Here is a 20,078-nt window from a genome sequence, read left to right on the forward strand (position 1 = left end):
CGTTATACATATCCTCCTTCCACCCCCGGTATTACAACCAACCCCGCGCGAGCAACAGAATTCGCGAACAGTTGCATTACACTGTACCAAACGCTTGTCAACTGACAGTACGTGTGCTTTATCTTGTCTGCCTAAAGATATCACTGTACTTGTTGTTGTTGTTGTTGTTGCTGTTGCTGGCTCGAGTACGTACTTGTCATAAAGTATTAAATCAAGCATTTCCGCATATTCAACCTTTCCCACACCCACCTACCACCCCCTAAAAAAATGTCCATGACACAGTATTGCGTGACGAACAGACGGCCCATTGCAAGATGGGACTAGCGATCAGATGTTATTTTTTTGTGTACTATTAACGAGGCAATACTAACAATCGGCGTATGCCGTCGAAGAAGATGCAGTGGTGACGAGAAGCGCCGAAAGTTGATCGCAGGTTGGATTTCGACCACTAAATATGACATACTTGCACAAACGAAGCTCAAATAACTACGGATGCTTAGAGCCGGAATCGTGCTTAAAAGGCCTTCGAACCTGCTTTTTACAGCAGATTAAGGTTAGAATATTTCATAATGTTTTTGTGTGTGATTATTTTGACCCACAATGGGTTAAGACTTGTGCACGAGTTGAAATATTCATGTCATTCATGCCTGACCCGTAACTTCAAAGTTGACCGCGGAAGGAAAACGAAGCTCAGATGCGACGAATGATAAGAGCCGTAATCATGCTAAAATGGCCTTCGAACCTACCTTTTACAGCAGATAAAGGTTAGAAAATTACATATTTTTTTCATATGCTTAATTTGGTCTTAAATGGGTTAGGACTTGGAACACGGAACAAAAATTATTTCTGACCCGTAACTTCAAGGTTGACCGCGGAAGGTCAAATATTTGCATATTTAACCGAATTCGAAAAGATCTCACGTCGCTTTTAATCATTTGCCCGGAGAAATTTTTACAGGGATTTATACACCATTCTTCTAACATTCAACCACCAGAAGCTTAAACGATTTGAAGGTTTCGCACATGGTGAAAATTAATTTTATTTACCAAGTACTTTTACGGCAGTGAATTGTATGCCTTCGAAATAAAATTATTTTGTCTACAAAGAACAACGCAATATTTCCCAAAATCATTTCAGTAGATGTTTAGAGATTGCTAACTATGGTTTGAGTGTTTAAAAGACGGTAGAGTGATTTGTTTTTGCACGCGAGGCTCTCAAACTCGTGCAAAAATCATGAATAATTTAGCGCCTCAAATGACGATTTTAACGGATTTTTGTTATTTGCATTTTTCTTTAAAATAAAAGGATATTCAATCGAAAGAACTATACAGTGATTTAAGTTATACCCTAGCCTATCTAACATAAAAGTATGAAAGAAATCGAAGTTCCATCCTCTTGCCGCGAAATCGAGAAATTGTCTGATTCTTAGAGACCGGTATTCTTAAGCAATTTTTAGCCCGAGAGACCTAACATTATTTTGCTGCATTACCTGAAGCTTTGAAAACGTTTGCCACAGAGCCCAGGCCTCTGCTTTAACCCTATTCAGACAACTGTTGTTGGTGGCTGACGTTTCGACAACCTGAGCGGAAGTCATCTTCAGAGTCAAGTGAAAGTTACTGTTAGTTGATGAAGTTACGAATGCTCCGAATCTTGTCCGTTGAAGCTTATTGGTCAGAGTTGCCGTGATGTTATGGCTGTAAGACTCGTGTTAAGTTTGTTAAGAATAATTGCACTGTACTTTTTCTATTACTGTTTTTTTTTAAGTACGGACGTTGATAGTTGTCTTGGGTAATCATTCTGCGGTGCTTTTACTGTAAAATAAAACTCATTTAGCCGACCAAGTGTCCAGTTTTTACCAGTATCAGAAAACTACTAGCTAAGAATAAATAACGAAAGGTGAATATGAAGCGAAAAGATGCGAATGTCTTCAAACAGTGCTTCGTGCATACACGTTTAGTTGTTTTCTACGTGGGAAAAAAGTCGCTGTAAGGTGGGGTGGGGATTTTAGTCTGAGCATAAACCAATTAACTAATTAATGTCACTTTGGCGGCCGAAAGAAGATAAATATTTGCTCTGTATCGACTTGTGTACATGAAGGTGTTACTAGCGTGCCATCAGAAGGAGGAATGACGCCCTATCGTGCGTCTCACGCCACGTGACGTCATCGAAATTCTAAAATCCAGAATCGCAAGAACCTGAGTTTTAATCCTTCACTGGCTATTAGACGTCCTTAATATATATCCAGTTGAAGGTTTTGACCTTGATAGCATCCGCTGTCTTTAAAGGTCGGCACACACTAGGGGACTAGTCACAGGGACCTGTCGCAGGGACTTGCTTTGGGGAACAGTCCTCTTGTGTACTCGCATTTTGCATCGAAATTCTAGTCGCGGGACCACATTTTCGGTCCCTGCGACTAGTCTCAGGAATTAAGCTGATTTGATTTCTGGAACTAGTCGCAGGGACCAATAGTCCCACAAATCGGGCATTTTTTTAGTGTTTACACACTAAGGGATACGTCCCTGCGACTAATCCCCTAGTGTGTGCCCAGCTTAAGATAGAGCATTCTGAATTTTGGAGTTTCACGCCACACAACATCAAGATGGGCGCCAGAAGGCTGACACGTATGCCTTAAAAAGACTCATCCGGCCTTTTGCACGAACATGGCGTTTCCTTACGGTGTTCTCTAAATTTGTGTGGAACATTTTGACTCGAGTACAGTACAGACCTGAGTCTTTTCTACAATCTGATATATTCTTGATTGTTTTTGACTCAATAGCTATGGATTTACTTTATTGCGGCGTGACAGCAATTAACCCGGCGTTATCTTTCGTGTGGTGTTAGCCCACTAAAATAACGGTCAGCTGCGTCTGTATTTTTCAGTTTTACTGACTCGCATTAGAATATTTACTTTTATAAGTCTTATAATTTACGATGTGCCGTTATTTAAATTTGACGTTTTATACAAAGAGTAATTTGTTTCACTCAACAATTACAGCTAAGAGTAACAATTCAAAAGGTAAGGAGTTGAACTTAGAGTATAGATTATTTCAAAATGCGAATACTTAAGTTCCGTTACTTAACAATTATTCGCCGAAGGCGAAGTGATTATATACTACTTATTAACCGAGAGTGAGGTCATTACAGGGGAATCTCAGACCGAGGCCTTGATGTATTGACCGAGCGACAGCGAGGTCAATACATCAAGGTCGAGGTCTGAGATTCCCCTGTAATGACCGAACGGACGAGGTTAATAAGTTATTTATTATATGGCCTTTAAGCACTATTCAAAAAAAGAGTATAATCAAGGGAAAAAACCCTGGAGGTAAAACTCGCTCTCGCTCTCTGTGGGTCTCTTCGTCGCTCATACTAAAGAATGCTTATGTTTTTCTTTCAGTTATTGAAAAGATAGTTATATTTTGTCAGCATTTTTTGTTGTTTTTGCCCCCTCGCTAGTAGCTTTTACTCACAACTCAAAAAACCGTCGAGCCGAGAAAAATTTTCATAATGCCCGGTCATTACAAGAAAATAATGCCCGCTCAGCAGCCAATCAGAGCGCACGTACTATTGTAGCCATATAATAATGTTGAATAATCCCCGAGACGAAGTCGAGGGGATTATTCAACAATAATCACTGAGCCTGAGGCGAATAATTTTATTTAGTATAATTTTCAGAGGTGAATATCAAAAACTGCAAAATAACAAGCGAAAACACGAAAGCAACAAACAGAAGTGCTCGCTTGCATACGTGTAAACCAGTTTAATTCATCGATTGAAATCATAATTTACACTCAAGTTTTAGCAATAAAACGGAACAAAACAGACACTACGAAAAAGATAGATATCCGGTACCTTTGTTTAATCGTTGGTGACTTCTGAGCAATTGTGGGAATCCTCTCGAAATTACTAGCTCCAGTGAGAAGAGAAATAATGTTTTGACTGAGTCGATCTGACTGAGTACATAGCCGTTGCGATCTCCAAAACCACCATGTTTACGATCAATTCTAATGCCTTGAAAACCATCTCTTGAAAACATTTTCGGTCCAAAAGCATTGGTAGTAAATTTGCAAAATTCCCAAAGATGGTTGTTTATAATAAGGAGATTTCGTAAGCAAACATTTGACTAAATCATGCATACGAAAACTCTGCCGATGCGTCAACGTTAAAGACATTGTTTCCGGATCGATCTCTCGTATAACACCAGAAAGATTTCGTCCTTTACCACCACTAAGTACAAATCATAATTCTTTAACAGATCTGACGTTGTATGCTAGTTTCCCTGCCCCTCTTGTCAAGCAAGTTACATTGGTAAAACCGAACGCACACTCTACGAACGCAATACAAATAGCGCAATATTAATTTTATTCATTTGAATAGCTGCGCCAATTTTCAACCATGATTTTTTAGCGCTCTGCAATTTTCCATGATAGCTGGACACAAACAACCATTGTCCAAACACTAAAGAATTTTACCTCAGCACAGTGAGGAAAAATACTAGCGTAACTGACACGGACTGTAACTGGTCTAAGTGGAATATACTGTTATTCGGATTGAGTTTCGTCCTTTACTATTTATATCAAATTTGTAGGCTGGCCCTGGATTTTAATATATTGGTCTCGCCGGGGGTATTTTGGCTTGGCTGCGTCTTGCCAAAACACAAACTAAAAATGGCTTGACCAAGCAGCCTGATATACCGTTGAAGCGTACCAGAACGGTTTGCTTGTAAAGCCGGGAGTTGCCAGTGGGAGGTACTACGATATTGCAAAATTATGTAAATTATCCACGAACGGTGCGAGGAAACGGTGTGCGACAAAATGCAAACTAAAATCCTGATATGTTCAGGTTGTAAAGCATGTAAAGAAGTCTAAAGGACAACGTCTGAAAGGACATTTAATCCATTAAAGTAAGTTTGTTGTGCAAATATATTATCACAATATGGGACCCCACAGGTTGGAGGTTGCAATTAACATAAAGGCTGATTGATTAACTTTTATATTATTTTCTTCGTTCTTTTAACAGAGCAGTTAGCCAAGTTTTCCAGGTTTGGTAAGTAATGCTTTCTTCTCTTGCAATGTTCCAATGGCCCACATTAGATAACGTCGAGTAAGTAACTATCCCAGCTTACTGGAGTTTCTGAAAAAATGCGCTTGTGTTTACGTGCGTAGTGATCAAAATTTATATGCACTGCGCCTGAGCATTTTACGTTGTGTTCATACTTATCAAACGTGTGAATACCTTTGTGCGTATTTGCGCCTCTGCTTCTGCTTGCATTCCGTACTTGAAAAATGGGCAATTTTTTCAATCAGCCCTTAAAATTAACAGCTCTCAAATGAGAGCTGTCTCCAATAATTAATATTATTGGAGGCAGGGGAGAGCTGGACTTGAAATCCGGAGGTCGTGCGTTCATATCCCGTTCTGCGGACCACTGGCTGGTTTTGTTCTCGTTAGTCCCGAGTTCAACTCGGCTACGCTTGTAAATAGCCAACTGGTTTGCCTCCTGCCGGATAGGATTTTTAACATGTTATGCAATGTTATTTTAAAATATTTCAGTGTTTCAGTGTATGTTCACATTGGCCCTGAAAAGCCCCACTCGGGAATTGGTCAATTAAATATATTGTTATTATTATTATTATTATTATTATTATTATTATTATTATTGTTATTATTATTATTATTATTATTACAAGTGAAACCGGTAAAAACAATATATAATTATATATTCCATAGAAAACAGGAAAATGTGAAAAGGTTAAAAAAAATAGATTAGTGTGTATCAATCTGCAGCTTACATTCATAAGTAAATGCCTACATTGTGCGGTTCCAGAAAATTCCATACAACAGAATTTTGTCGCTGCGATGTGTCGCACGAATTCAAACTGGTTTGAATTTGTGCGACACGTCGCAGCGACAAAATGAGCGATAGCAGCGTTGTCGCAGCGTGTGTACACGTCTGAGACAAATCGCGACAAAATATGAATTAACCAATGAGAGCGCGTCATGTATTTTCGCCATATTGAATATGGAAAACTAGTTTGCATTCGCACTCTTCCAAATTCGCTGTTTGTGCACGAAACACACCTTGTTGCAGCGACTTAGTTGTAAGCAGTACACACGGAGCGACTTGTTGCCGCGACCTGTCACTGCGACTTGTCGCATTTTTTTTTTTTTTTTTTGCATTTAATGAATACTTTATTTACAACAAAGGAACTACATAAATACGATTTACAAATAACAAATAAGAAAAAAAACTGAATGTCAGTGCGCTCCCTCTACAGAACATTGAAATTAACTAATATAATTCCTCGAGTTACAATGCATTACTTAAATTAACTTATTTATTAACTACTTTACTTAAAATGTTAAATGAAGCCAAAATAAAGAAATGTTACAATTACAATGGTGTGGGCAGGGAAGGGGAAGAGAATAGGGTAATAAGCGAAATAATTCATTACATTAATTTCTCTATTTTGTATTTATAGATAATTTTATTAATAAAGTCCGGAAGTAACAATGAATCATTCCGGAGTTTTCTTTTGTAAATGTAATAACGCAGAAACATGATAGTATTGTTTATTTTTTTACGAAGTGTAGTAGATGTGGTTGGAATACCAAACAGAAATTCCTCAGTGGTAAGACTGAACGTAGAATTGTGAGTTGTGTTAAACCACTGCAATACCTTCTGATAGAAGGACCGAGTGAACTGGCAATTTATAAAGCTGTGATCAATGGAGTCTGCTTCACGACAATAAATACAATTACCATCATCTTTGATTCTAAATCGGTATAGTTCAAATTTCAAATTTATTCACAGAATCATCGTAACTAGAATTTAAATTCGCGTGATCTCCAAAAGAGAGTTTCGTATTCTTTGCTTTTGCTAGTAAATGATTGGAGATGGCACTGGTTACTTGATAGTAATGAAGAAAGTTTGTCTTTTTCAAAGAATATTTAGATTTAAAATCCTCAAATGAAAGAAAATCGCCATTAATATCTAAAAGATGCATTATAGTTCTGATTCCTTTATTAAAGGCGACTTGTCGCATAGTTTGTCCCGACCTTTACACTATTGAAGACACTTCAGCCTGTGCTAGAGTAAATTTATGGTCTGCGATAATAATTTCGTAAATTCTCTGTAATTTCATTATTTTTATTGAAACAAAGGAGCAATTGTAGAATACCCCGCCATTATTCGTCTGCTCCCGTGGTCCACAGTCCGCAGTGAAATTTTGTTGTTAAGTTATATTTCACTCATAACGCAGTCCGCAGTCATGCAGTCCATTGATCAAAATTGGATTTAATTGTTATAATCGCCTGCCACCGCGGTCCACAGTCCCGTAGTGCTTTATTTGAAAATAATACAAAGTCTGCTAATCGCCTGCCACCGGGGCCCGTAGTACCGTAGTCGATTCTAAGAAATGCTAGTAAATGTTATAATCGCCTGTCACCGCGGTCCGCAGTCCCGTAGCTGTAGTTTAAAATGCTACTGAAGGCCATCCAACAACTGAAAATACATGCCTTAAAAAATGTCAAACAGCTTTTTTATAAAGTAGGCAAATGTCTGGTCAAAAATTAGATCTTTTAAAAATGTCTCAGGTAGTGAATGTGTGTAGAGAGGAGGATGGTAATTGCTGAGATTGGCTGAAGAGATCAATAACTACCTGAACTTGTTATAATCCATAGTTTAACTCACCAGTAATTCAGAAAGTCCTCAGTTCTGAATTCTGTAAATCCTGTTTACAAATTAGACATTCTATTAATCCCACAAATTACCTGTATACAACATTAACTGTATAGAAAAATGCAAAAGAAACGTAAATCTATGTCTGGCAATACAATACACATCATGGAAAGATAGAAATTTAAACTTCAGAAATGGTCTCATTTATTTCTTTGCGGCCGGAAATGACCACATGGTCAATATTTTGACAAACATTTCCTCACGTATAAATAATGAAAGGATGCGATTCTTATTAAATTGAAGTAGCTTAACATTCAGATGACAAATATAAATAACAATTACATGCCTCGACGAACTGAGTGACATTACTATGACACTATCGCCTCAAAATCTACAAGATCTATTTTTTTATCGCCGAGCTCGGCTTTAATTCCAGTGAGCTAAGTTTTAGTACGATTCTATCTTTAGCACTTTTATAAATCTTCACATAAACGCCGATGAGAAACGCTTACCTCAAGTGACCTCAGGTCACCGTAAGTTTCTGTTAGAAATGTTTGCGAAAAGCTTCCACCGTTTCTCCTCATTCCATATTCTTCTCCAGTATCGGGAATACAAATAAAGGATATCGAATACCCTTTGTTTCGGGACTCGTGATCGCGTCAAGAAGAAAGAACATTGACAAAACTATCCTATAGAACTCAAAATTGCAAAATCACTCGACGCCATTTTGAAAATACGCCCGCAATACGGACCGCGGGGAATCTGCAAGCAGGGGGGGGGCACAGCTTAAACTCTCCCCAAGCGCCACTCCTTTGTCCGAAAGAAATTACATCCAACCTCGCGAAAAGCAATTAAAATGAAAAGAAACTGACAACGCTATCATAAAGAGCATACACTCAAGCCTTTGGCAAAATTTTCTTTTATTTCAAATGCAAATGGTCGTTGAGTAGAAAGCCAACAAACTTTTCAATTGTATTTTTTACTGCCGTACTTTTTCACGAAAAAGTAATAATGGCCATTTTTAAAAACACTATTTAAAAAACTACAACTTTGCTCAAAAAGATCCTAGTGATATTGGGGCAGTTGTTCCTCCAATGACCTTCTGATCCACAAGCGAAGCAAGTTCCTCTCCTGAACTGAGTTCTGGGCAGAAAAGCGGCTTGTCGAAACTGAAAGGGCTGACGAAAGGGCTTGAAAGCGTCGTCGGTTCCGCGGCGTGAATCAGGAACAAAAGAAAGAGAAGCATGATTAGACTTGTAATTTGTAGAACCTGATTTAGCACGCGATTTCTCTCTTTTAGATTCAAGGGCCTTCTTCGCTGACTTTTCAGCTTTAGAAATTCGCCGTTCATCATCAGGAGTATCCGCTAAATCATCCGTCACATAGGCCGAAACCGTGGCCCAACCACACTCCGATCGATCGGCAAGCTTAATCAATTTTTGACGATCAGACAAAAGCTAAAAAATGCCGTGTCGTACCCCACCGAGAGTTCAACAACAGTCACTCCAGTCCATCAGCCGGCCATTCCCGCCGCACAAACCATGGACAATGACCCACTCTCTTTATCGGCGGGCCCGCCCAGGTACCATGGCCTTGACGATTTTTCATTTGCAAAGGATTTTGGGAAGGTTTTTTATTATAATTATATATTGTTTTTATAATTATTATTATTATTATTATTATTATTATTATTATTATTATTATTATTATTATTATTATTATTTACCGTAAAATGTCCACGTTCCCCTCGTTTTCCGACTGCTGGTCGAAGGGGAACGTGGACTCTGGGAACGAGATTGGCTCAGAACCGAAAGTTGAAAATTTGTTCTTTCACTAACGAATGCGAAAAATGTGTCAATCACAACAACGCGTAACCGTGCCCCAACTGGAAGTTAACAATTTTGTTCTTCCAGATCCACCAACAATAATTGAAATGCAATCAGCAAAGCAACGCGTTAAAACAGAGGATGTTCTGTCAAAATTTGGTTGAATAGGCCTTACTTATCACGGTTTTCAACGCCATCTTGAAGGGTAGGCAACGCGGTTAGAAATTACAGTGTTTCTATGGGAATCCGACGGCAAATATATTTTACAAAAATTGAATTCTGGACAACACTTATGATTTGTAAAGTTACATGTAAGATACAAGGCAAAAGTTTTTATTTGCCAAGTTTGAAGGATGTAGCTGGGCTACAACGCGTTCCGTTACGATTTTAATTTCCCATACTTACGCAACTTGGCGCGGTTCGCGGGAAAAAACTCGGCCTAGTATCTTAACTTTACAATTCACAAGTTACAGATTCCCAGATTCCCATACAAACAGTGTAATTTCTACGGCTTTGCCTACTCGTAAAGATAGCTTCGTTCTGGATTTTGTAGATCAAACGTACCTTAACACAATGTAAGATCCTTCGCTTGTGTTCGGGGTTCGAACAAAATGGAAATATTGTCTGCTCAAAGCAAACAAATCGTTGGAACAGACAAAAGCCGTACTTAAAGGATCTGAAGGATTCTACGTGCAGAGTTTCATGTCTAAATATTGTTTCGCTATCAAACAGATTGAAATAAAATTGAAGAAGTAAAGTTCATTTTGTGGAAAGTTGAAGTTGAATGTTGTTTTGAGATAAGTTATCAAGTCATAATTTTAGCTAATTTTATACTTTAAATAAGCTTTTTAGTACATCACTCTAATAGAGTGTGTTCATGGCGGCCATATTGGAGGAATGAAACAATAGAATGATTTTCCTTTGAGAAAAAAAAATCATTTTTATGCAAATATCTTTTATTTTTTCACTCCTCCAGCATGGCCGCCACGAGCACACTCTATATATCTTGTAATTGCAATATATCTCACAATTAATATTTATAGAAATGATTTCTCTGTGAATAATTTTCACTTACCGGCCATGGATCGAACCTGGAAACGTCTTGAAAATTGCAGCCGCTTGCAACTGCTCCATTTAACATATTGCCAGTTTAGTGTTTGCAAAATTTATGTACTTGGTTCCTGCTTCTGGTCAATTCTCAAAAGTGTGCAAACTCGCACGAGTATCTGGACTTACCATGGCACAAAACCTCTCCTTCCAAGTCCCTTACAAGACATCAAAAACTTTTGCAGTCTGTCCAGGCCCGCACTTTCTAACCTGTGGTTACCACTAGTTCATAAAAAGTAACAAATCTGATTTGAAGATTGTGTCAAAAGGACGTCCGTACTTCAACGTTAGTTCGTACTTTAACGGTTTCCATTTATTTTGTGCTGTTTCCTTATTATTATGCATTGTTTCCCCAATTCAGACCGGGCTTTTTGGGATCTTTTCAGACCGGATTGGGGAGGGGGGGGGGAGCGGATTCCGCCTCCCCCCTCCGTAACGTCCAGAATATTTAAGCAATCACAATGAAACTTAGAGGATGTCCAAAAATCTATCTTTTGATATAGGTCACGTGGGATGATAACGTCACATCACGTGACAATTACATCATAATGTCAAAACAGCCGCCATCTTGGATTTAAAATTTTTTCCAGAATGACAGAAAACCTCCCAAAATTACTGAAAAGTACTCAAAATCAATAAAACGGTGGAAAAAACCTAAAAAGGTGAAAATAACTGCATTTAAGTTATTTTTCATCAATATGAAGACAAAAATTACAAATTTTGGAAAAATGGTCTGTCAAAATGGTGTTTCCATGGTAACGTCAAGTTTCCAACATAACAACGTTTCCTACCAAATTTTTCCCCGATAAATTTTAGATAAACTAGCAAAGTTTGGCAGCGCCGATTCGCAAACCCCAAGAAAAAAACATTGAATAGGGTGAGGGGGAGTATAAAACGTGAAATACGCTTGTTTCAACGTCTAAAGAAAGCATTAATTTTATTGTGCAAAAATAATAATATGAATATACAGGCTAATTAATTAATTCTTTGCTTTTTACTTTTAAATTTTGGCAGATGAGAGTCTGTACTCGAGTGGTAAGTAATGCTTTTCTTTTCCTGTAATGTTCCAGTTCCTACTTCAGATAACGTTAAAAGTAACTGTATCTTAGCTTGCTGAATTTGTGATAAAAAACATCCTCGTACCCAGGGTCTACGATCCCTTTGACCAGCGGTCAGGAAACGAGCTACTAGAAAGTTCTGATTGAAAGTCCGAAATTACCAGACTTCCGGTTGAATTGTGCGTAGATCTACAACACTTTGACAATGTTATGACGAAATTCATCATCAATAACAGGACAGACGCATAAAAAACTGATATCAATTTGTTTTTTTAAAATAACAAAAAACCAAAACTGATTTTAAAACGAAGGAAAGAAATGCACGAGGAAGATGCGATTGCCATACGGCCGCAGAATCTAAATTTCGTTGCTGAAATTCGGAGAATCACATTAACAGGCTCGTAAATTAAAAGTTTTTTGTGGGAGGCGCGGTGGCCTAATGGTTAGCGCGCTCGCCTCCGAGTCGAACGGCCCGGGTTCGAGGCCTGGCAGGGGCGCTGCGTTGTGTTCTTGGGCAAGACACTTTACTCTCACAGTGCCTCTCTCCACCCAGGTGTATAAATGGGTACCGGCGAATTTACTGCTGGGGGGTAACCCTGCGATGGACTAGCATCCCATCCAGGGGGGAGTAGCAATACTCCTAGTCGCTTAATGCTACGGAAACCGGGATAAGCTCCGGCCTGTATGGGCCACTAGGCTCGAAGCAGACTTTACCTTTACCTAAATTAAAAGTTTAGTAAGAATACGGACAGAAATACAAGAGAAAATTCGAATGGTTCAACTAATCTTTAATCCGGTGAAAAGTGTTCACAAAATAATCCGCTAAAACGCGGTTCGTCTTCTTAATGACAGCACACATTCCCGCTCAACGCCGATTTTCAGGTCTAATCCTCAATAAACATCCTCATCTTTTTGCTCTCAGGTTTCAATAATTTTTTTAAGTTTTAACTGATAAATTTTAGATGATTTCCTCATTGAATACTTCTAGTTTCGTGGAATAATTCTCGCCTCATCAAGAATACAGCGCTAAATCAGTGCTGAAAGGTTTGACAAACTCTTCGCTGATTGCGTCAGCAACGAGTTTCATGCGTCTGTCCTCTTATTGACAATGAAAATTTACCAATCAGCGCGCGAGAATTCGCTCAGTTATTGTAAAATTAAAACTTGAAGAAAATACATGTAGCTGGCGCCAAGCGCGAGAAAACGTGTGTGAACGAGTCATGATTGTAATGTTTAGCGTTACATTGTTGCGTGACACGCCTACACGCCTAGCCTCATGTAACAAAGCATGCTGGGATTAAAAAGTAATTTTACATGTGCTTTCAATATATATGGCCGGTGTGTTGACTGTAGTTTGACTGTGTGTTAGCTTGTGTGATTAACACCCGTGTTCTGAACATTACATTGGCGACGAGGATCGGCAAATCGCCGCAGAACACTCACTACTGCTTGTGTGACTGAGTGTCTACTCCTTGTGATGGCTGAAGCAATTCCGAACTTCGAACCGTTCGACATACATGCGGATGGCGCGATTGCACAACGATGGCGAAAGTGGTTGAAGTGTCAAGAAAACCTTTTCGTGGCCGCTGCTATTAGTGATAAGAAGAGGCAAAGAGCTCTTTTACTATACTACGCCGGAGAGGAGGTCTCCGAAATCTTTGATACCTTACTGGAGACGGGTGACGATTTTGAAAGGGCAAAAGCAAAGCTGAATGAATACTTCGACCCGAAGAAGAATGTGGAGTTTGAGGTATACACTTTTCGGCAGGCAAAGCAAAACTCAGGTGAAACCATGAATTCGTACCACTCTCGATTGCGACAGGAGGGCTGCTACGTGTGAATTCGCTGACGTCGATAAGGAAATAAAATCTCAAATAATTCAGTCGTGCACTTCGCAGCGTCTTCGCCGAAAAGCACTGAGGGATTCGACCATGTCACTAGAAGCCCTGTTGGCCGAAGCAAGAGCGTTGGAAGTTTCGGAGCAGCAAGCAACTGATATAGAATCCCCAGGAAGTGCCAATGCTGTGTTTCCTCAGAAGTCCAAGACACCTGACAAGACAGCTCATTGTTTTAACTGTGGTGGAAGTTGGCCACACGATGCTAAAGCTGGGTGTCCTGCTCAGAATCGAAAGTGCAATTCCTGCAAAAAATATGGCCATTATGCGCAGTATTATCATAGTTCTCGAAAGGGTCAGTCTTCTGGGAGAGGTAGAACACCTTGAAAAGGGAACAGAAAGCAAAAACGTCGAGACTTCAAGCCTCCACGAACCGTTAACCAAGTGAACGAAGAGTCAAAACCACGCTCACCTCCGTCGAGTTCAGATGATGAGTACACGTTCACGTTGAATTCTCCTACCAAGGTCAGTGCTCCTTTTGTGTCATTGAAAGTCAATGGTGTCACATGCAAGTTCTTAGTGGACTCTGGAGCCAATGTGAACATTGTGAGTCATAGTGTGTCGAAGATGTTTGACAGTAGAGCTAGAGCCTTGTGACACTAAAGTGTATGCTTTCAACTCATCTTAACCCCTTCCCGTGCTGGGTAAATTCAAAGCTTTAGTGGAATCCAAGTGTCGTTCAGTTGACTCTGAGTTTCTTGTGGTAGATGGCAAAACATCTCTTCTTGGATACACAACTGCTACAGACCTTGGAATACTGCAAATTGCAAATGCTGTGTCTGTTGAAAGGAACGTGTTCCAAAATTACCCAAGTCTTTTCAGTGGTCTTGGAAAGATGAAGAATGTTGAGGTCAAGTTGCATATTGATGAGAATGTGAAACCTGTTCATCAGTCACACAGACGTATCCCATTTCATCAAAGAAAGAATCTTGAAGGCTGTGTTGAATCCCTGCTGCAACAGGACATTATTGAGCCTTCTGATGGACCCACCCCCTGGGTATCTCCTGTGGTCTTGGTGCCTAAGCCCAAACAACCTGGTGGAGTACGCTTGTGCGTGGACATGAGGGAAGCTAATAAAGCAATAACCCGAGAAAGACACCTCATGCCTACCCTTGATGAAGTGGTGCACGACCTCAACGGTGCAAAAGTGCTTAGCAAGCTGGATCTCAATCAAGGGTATCACCAGCTGGTCCTGCACCCAGACTCCAGGCATATCACCACCTTCTCAACTCATCTTGGTCTGTTCAGATACAAGCGCCTAAGTTTTGGTGTAAATGCTGCCGCTGAGAAATTTCAAGATGTAATTGCTACTGCTATTAGTGACATCCCCAATGTCAAGAACATTAGCGATGATGTCATCATCTATGGAGTTAACACAGAGGAACATGACAAGACCCTGCATGCTGTCCTTACCCGTTTCAAGGAGTTGAACTTGACTCTGAAGAAAGAAAAGTGTCAGTTTTACATGCCGCGTATTGAGTTCTTTGGCATGGTCTTTAGTGCAGATGGCATGTCGCCCGACCCGGCAAAGGTGGAAGCAATCAAGCAAGCAGAAGCACCTACCTCCGTGAGCGATGTGCGAAGCCTGTTAGGCATGACCAACTATGTATCTCGCTTCATACGTGATTATGCTGATATTGTGGCCCCTTTGCGCGACCTCACTCACAAGGGCGTTGAATTCAAATGGGAAGATGTTCACCAAGCAGCATTAGATCGGCTCAAACGCATTCTCACCTCGGATGAAGTGATGGCGTACTTTGACCCTAGCAAGAAGTCTGTCCTGCTCGTGGATGCCAGTCCTGTTGGACTAGGTGCTGTGTTAACTCAAGGTGGTAAAGTGATCTCCTACGCCAGCAAGGCCCTCTCTAGTGTGGAAAGGCGTTACTCTCAAATTGAGCGCGAGGCATTGGCAATCGCATGGGGTTGTCATCATTTCCGTATGTACCTCCTGGGAAGTCCCTTCAAAGTTGTGACGGATCACAAGCCTTTGCTTTCCATTTTCAATAGCCCTACTTCCCAAGCCTCAGCCAGGATTGAGAACTGGCGTCTGAAATTGCAGTCGTTTGACTTCGAAGTGTTGTATTCAAGAGGTGACCTGAATCCAGCTGATTACATCTCAAGGCATCTCCAGAGTGACACAAAGTGTGATCTCATCGCAGAGTCTGCGGAGCAGTATGTCAACTTCGTGATGTCTCAAGCAACACCTAAGGCTTTGAGCAGAGAAGAGATCATTGAAGAAACCCGAAAAGATGCCACTCTTCAAGAAGTAATGCGCCTCATCTCAACTGGCCAGGGGGATAATCTGAAGCCGGTGGAGGATGTTGACACGAGCACTCTCAAGATATTTGCCAATGTCCGTAGTGAGCTGACGTCAGTGGACGGTAACCTTGTGCTTCGTGGAAGTCGCATTGTGATACCTGATGCACTCCAGAAACCTGTGGTGGAATTGGCACATGAAGGTCATCAAGGGCTAGTGAAGACTCGCTCTTTATTGCGTTCAAAGGTCTGGTTTCCAAGAATGGACAGCCTAGTTAACTCATTAGTGAGACAGTGTATTACATGTCAAATTGCCACGCCCAGACCCTCCCGTGAGCCCTTGCAAATGACGCCTCTGCCCAACGGTCCCTGGGAACAAGTGAGCATTGACTTTTGTGAAGTGGCTGGACAATATGCCCTTGTTGTTATTGATGACTACTCAAGATTTCCCGAGATTGAAATTGTACACTCTACTTCTGCCAAAGCTGTGATTCCTAAGCTGGATCGTATATTTGCTGCATATGGTGTGCCCAAGGTCGTAAAGTCAGATAATGGCCCGCCCTTTAATGGTGGCGAATTCGCTCAATTCGCCAAGTATCTTGGCTTCAAGCACCGAAAGGTGTCACCTTTGTGGCCCAAAGCCAATGGAGAAGTGGACCGCTTCATGAAAACCTTTGGAAAAGTTCTGCGTACCACAGCACACTGGAAGCAAGACATGTATCAGTTCCTTCGCAACTATCGTGCTACCCCCCATTGTACTACAGGTGTGGCCCCTGCAACAGCCCTGTTTGGGAGGCCAATTAGAACCAAGCTACCAAACCCTGTTGTCGCAACAAGTGGTGAGAGTCATGACCCTGTAACCATGCGTGAGAGAGATGCTCAACAGAAACTTACAATCAAGAGCCGAGCTGAGTCAAGAAGAACCATCAAAGATTGTGACATTCAGGTTGGAGACACAGTCCTAGTGAAACAACCTAAACGACATAAGCTGTCAACGCCATACCACCCAACCCCATTGACGGTCACTAAGAAGCATCACAGTATGCTAACCGCGGAAAGTGCTGACCGAAAGGTTACACGTAATTCATCTTTCTTCAAGAAGCTTCTGGCTGATGACCCGACATTCAGAACCAGTCAAGCGTTTGAGGGAGAGACAGTTGACCTAGACCCTGAGAGCAGCCCTCCTGTCCCTTTTCCAGTCTCGATTCAGGAGTCCACAGACTTACCAGTGGACCCCAGTGAAAGTGCTGAGATCCTGACTGAACCTGTGCTTCGAAGGTCTACACGTGTATCTGTACCCCCAAGGAGACTCATCCAAGAAATTTGATTAAGGATGATTGACCGATGTTAAGTGACTTTGAACATTTATTTGATGAATGCCCTGTTCGTTACTGTTTTTAAATAACTGGAGAAGTGATTTACAGACATTGTTTGTGATTTATGAACTTTCAATCTTTTGGAACATTTAGTGATTGAACTTTTAGATTGAGAACTTTGCACAGGACTACATTACCCCCTGTTCAAGCTTATTTGCATAGTCTACGCCAACATAGTTCTGTTACATAGTGTTTATTGTTGTTGTTTCTTATTTCACATTGTTTTACTTTGATTGTGTGATTCTCAACTAAAGGAAAGGAGAAATGTAATGTTTAGCGTTACATTGTTGCGTGACACGCCTACACGCCTAGCCTCATGTAACAAAGCATGCTGGGATTAAAAAGTAATTTTACATGTGCTTTCAATATATATGGCCGGTGTGTTGACTGTAGTTTGACTGTGTGTTAGCTTGTGTGATTAACACCCGTGTTCTGAACATTACAATGATTAGTTTTGGTTTTACTTCTGATTGGTTGAGAAAGTGGCGCGAGTTTTCGGCAAACCAATCACTAAGCGTACTAGTAATGCAAATCCAAAGCAAACACGAATTACTTTCGACACTCAAGTGAAAATCGCTCTAACAGCTCTCAAATAATATTATTTGAGGAAGGCAGCGTGACCGAGAAGTTAGGGCGATGGATTTGAAATCCGGAGGCAGTCCAGTGTCTTGCGCAATCATTTTGCGGTGTTTTTACTGTATAACATTCTCGTCCCCATAGCCCTTTCGTTTCTCTTAGCCGGCTTGGCTAAAGACCGAAGACCGGATGTCCTAGAATCTAGGACTGGAAACTCTGTGTCCCCAGAGCCCCTCGTTTTCTCGTGCCAAGGCCCAGCCGGCTAAGAGAAAGGGCTATGGGGACGAGAATGACCCTTATTCTTATTAAATCCAGAACAGCAAGACCCCTGAGAATTTATCCTTCGCATCCTTAATATATATCCAGTTGAAGGTTTTTAGCTCGATAGCATCCGCCGTCTTAATGATAGAGCATTTTTCTAATTTCGGAGTTTCACACCTCACGACATCAAGATGGCTGTCAGAAGGCTGTTACGTATGCTTAAAAACATGCGTCATCCTGTGATTTTTTTGCGAGAAGAGTTGATGTGAATGTGTACCTGTTCAAATTTTCTTGGTGACCCTCCGCTTGGGCATAAACATGGCGTTTCCATACTGTGCTCTCTAAATTTGTGTGGAACATTTTGATGTCTAACTCGTACGGAATACCGTAAAGACCTGAGACTTGGACAAGAGGACTATCTAGTAATTTTCTACAACCTGTAATATTCTTGATTTTTTTTTTACTCAATAGTTTTGGATTTACTTTTTTTTTGCGGCGTGACAGTGAAAACCAGCAATTTATCCGGCGTCATGTTTCGTATTATGTTAGCGCTTTAAATAACAGGCAGTCGAAAACTGCAGGTGGATGCCGGTAGTGGTATGAAGATTGAAAGCATCCAATTAGGCATGTTAAAAGACCGCAATTTGTAGTTTAAGAAAGAGCTTATCAGAGTCGATAAAATAAGCTCAAACCAAACTTGAAAACAGTGATAAAATTTTCTTCACCCCCCGCGCGCCATTTTAGAAGCTCACAAAAACACGAAGACTTCATAGAAAATATAAACTTAACAACACCTCAAATTCTTTGACAACTGGTAGGTTTTTAATTCTGTATAACTGAAAATTACATCAATTCGATTGCACAGTTTCAGAAAAGCGGTAATTAGAGATGATAATCGATAGTATGAGAATAGTTGAGAAGCGTCAGGGCGTATTGAAATAAATCACATGAACTCTGTAACAGTAGCCCGACGTTGTTCTTTTAAAACCTGAAAAGTTCACAGTACCTGGACTTTCTACTGCTGCTTTGCTTTGCGGTTTCATTACATTATGATTTAAACAGTAATTTAGAAATGTATTGTTCTATTTTCACTCGACTTCTCAATACTGTAATTTAAATTGATTAAAATGTACACTGGATGAATTGAAAAACAATTAACACCGTTTTTTCCTAATTCTCTGTCATTTGTTCTCAACTTCTGATAACTCGAACTACCGATAACTCGAACCTTTTTCAATTTCCCTTGAAGGGTCGAGTTATCGGGAGTCGACCAGGCCCGTAGGGTGGGGGGGTTCGGGGGATTCGGAGGAACCCCCAACTGACTGAAAAGGTCCGGTCCGCGGAATGATACAGCATATTGTCCGCTTTCAAAGAACGTTCAGTGACGTTATCTGCATTTTTTTTCAACAAAAAATAACAGAATAAATTGGTAAACCTTTCACCTGTATTTCCCTCTTTTTCGGTTTTCAGACTAGAACCAAAGGCAGATCGTGACACAAATGCATCTCATATTGATTCCACTGATTTGAATATTGCGGCCGTTTAACAAATAATTTCAACAAGTTCTGAGAATTTGGAAGGGTAGGCTTAAGCAAACTGCTTAAAATCTAACTCTAGTATGCAAAAGTCTCATTTTTAAAGCTATCAACACTATCATGTTGTGGCAACTAAATGCGAGCATCGAAGGGGATAGTCGCTTGTCTAACCTTGCTCTTCTATGCATCGATTATGATACCCCTGTGCACCTTGACGCGAAAGTAGGCTGTGACAAAAGCTACTCGGAAAAAAATCCGAGTTCTTTCAACAGATATCGAACATATGACCTTCCGCTTTGTATTTTTCAAACTTTTCACTTTCTTCAGAAGACGTGAATGATTTTGATGTGCTGGGTGAATAATTTTTCTTTACTTTGTTCCAGTGTCATTTAAGATTGAATGAACAACTACCTAGTATATTTAACGAAAAAATGCGCTTATATTTACAAGTATGATGCAAGCATAAGCATACATGCATAGAAATGAAAAATTAAAGGCACTTGTCCTGCGCAT

The 20,078-nt window shown here is 40.3% G+C and overlaps 1 protein-coding gene across 3 annotated transcripts in view; it reads left to right on the top strand.

Moving 5' to 3' along the window:
* LOC144649993 (uncharacterized) overlaps window positions 1–20,078 on the top strand; it is a 53,327-nt gene that overhangs the window by 3,282 nt on the left and 29,967 nt on the right. For all 3 annotated transcript variants that reach the window (XM_078509621.1, XM_078509622.1, XM_078509624.1), the window contains exons 2-3: window positions 5,017–5,043; window positions 11,623–11,643. In XM_078509621.1, coding sequence (XP_078365747.1) covers window positions 5,017–5,043; window positions 11,623–11,643 — 48 coding nt within the window. The remainder of the gene's footprint in view (window positions 1–5,016; window positions 5,044–11,622; window positions 11,644–20,078) is intronic.

The sequence above is a fragment of the Oculina patagonica genome, chromosome 4 (assembly GCF_052425735.1).
Source record: "Oculina patagonica isolate OP01 chromosome 4, crgOcupat, whole genome shotgun sequence".
Taxonomy (NCBI): Eukaryota; Metazoa; Cnidaria; class Anthozoa; order Scleractinia; family Oculinidae; genus Oculina; species Oculina patagonica.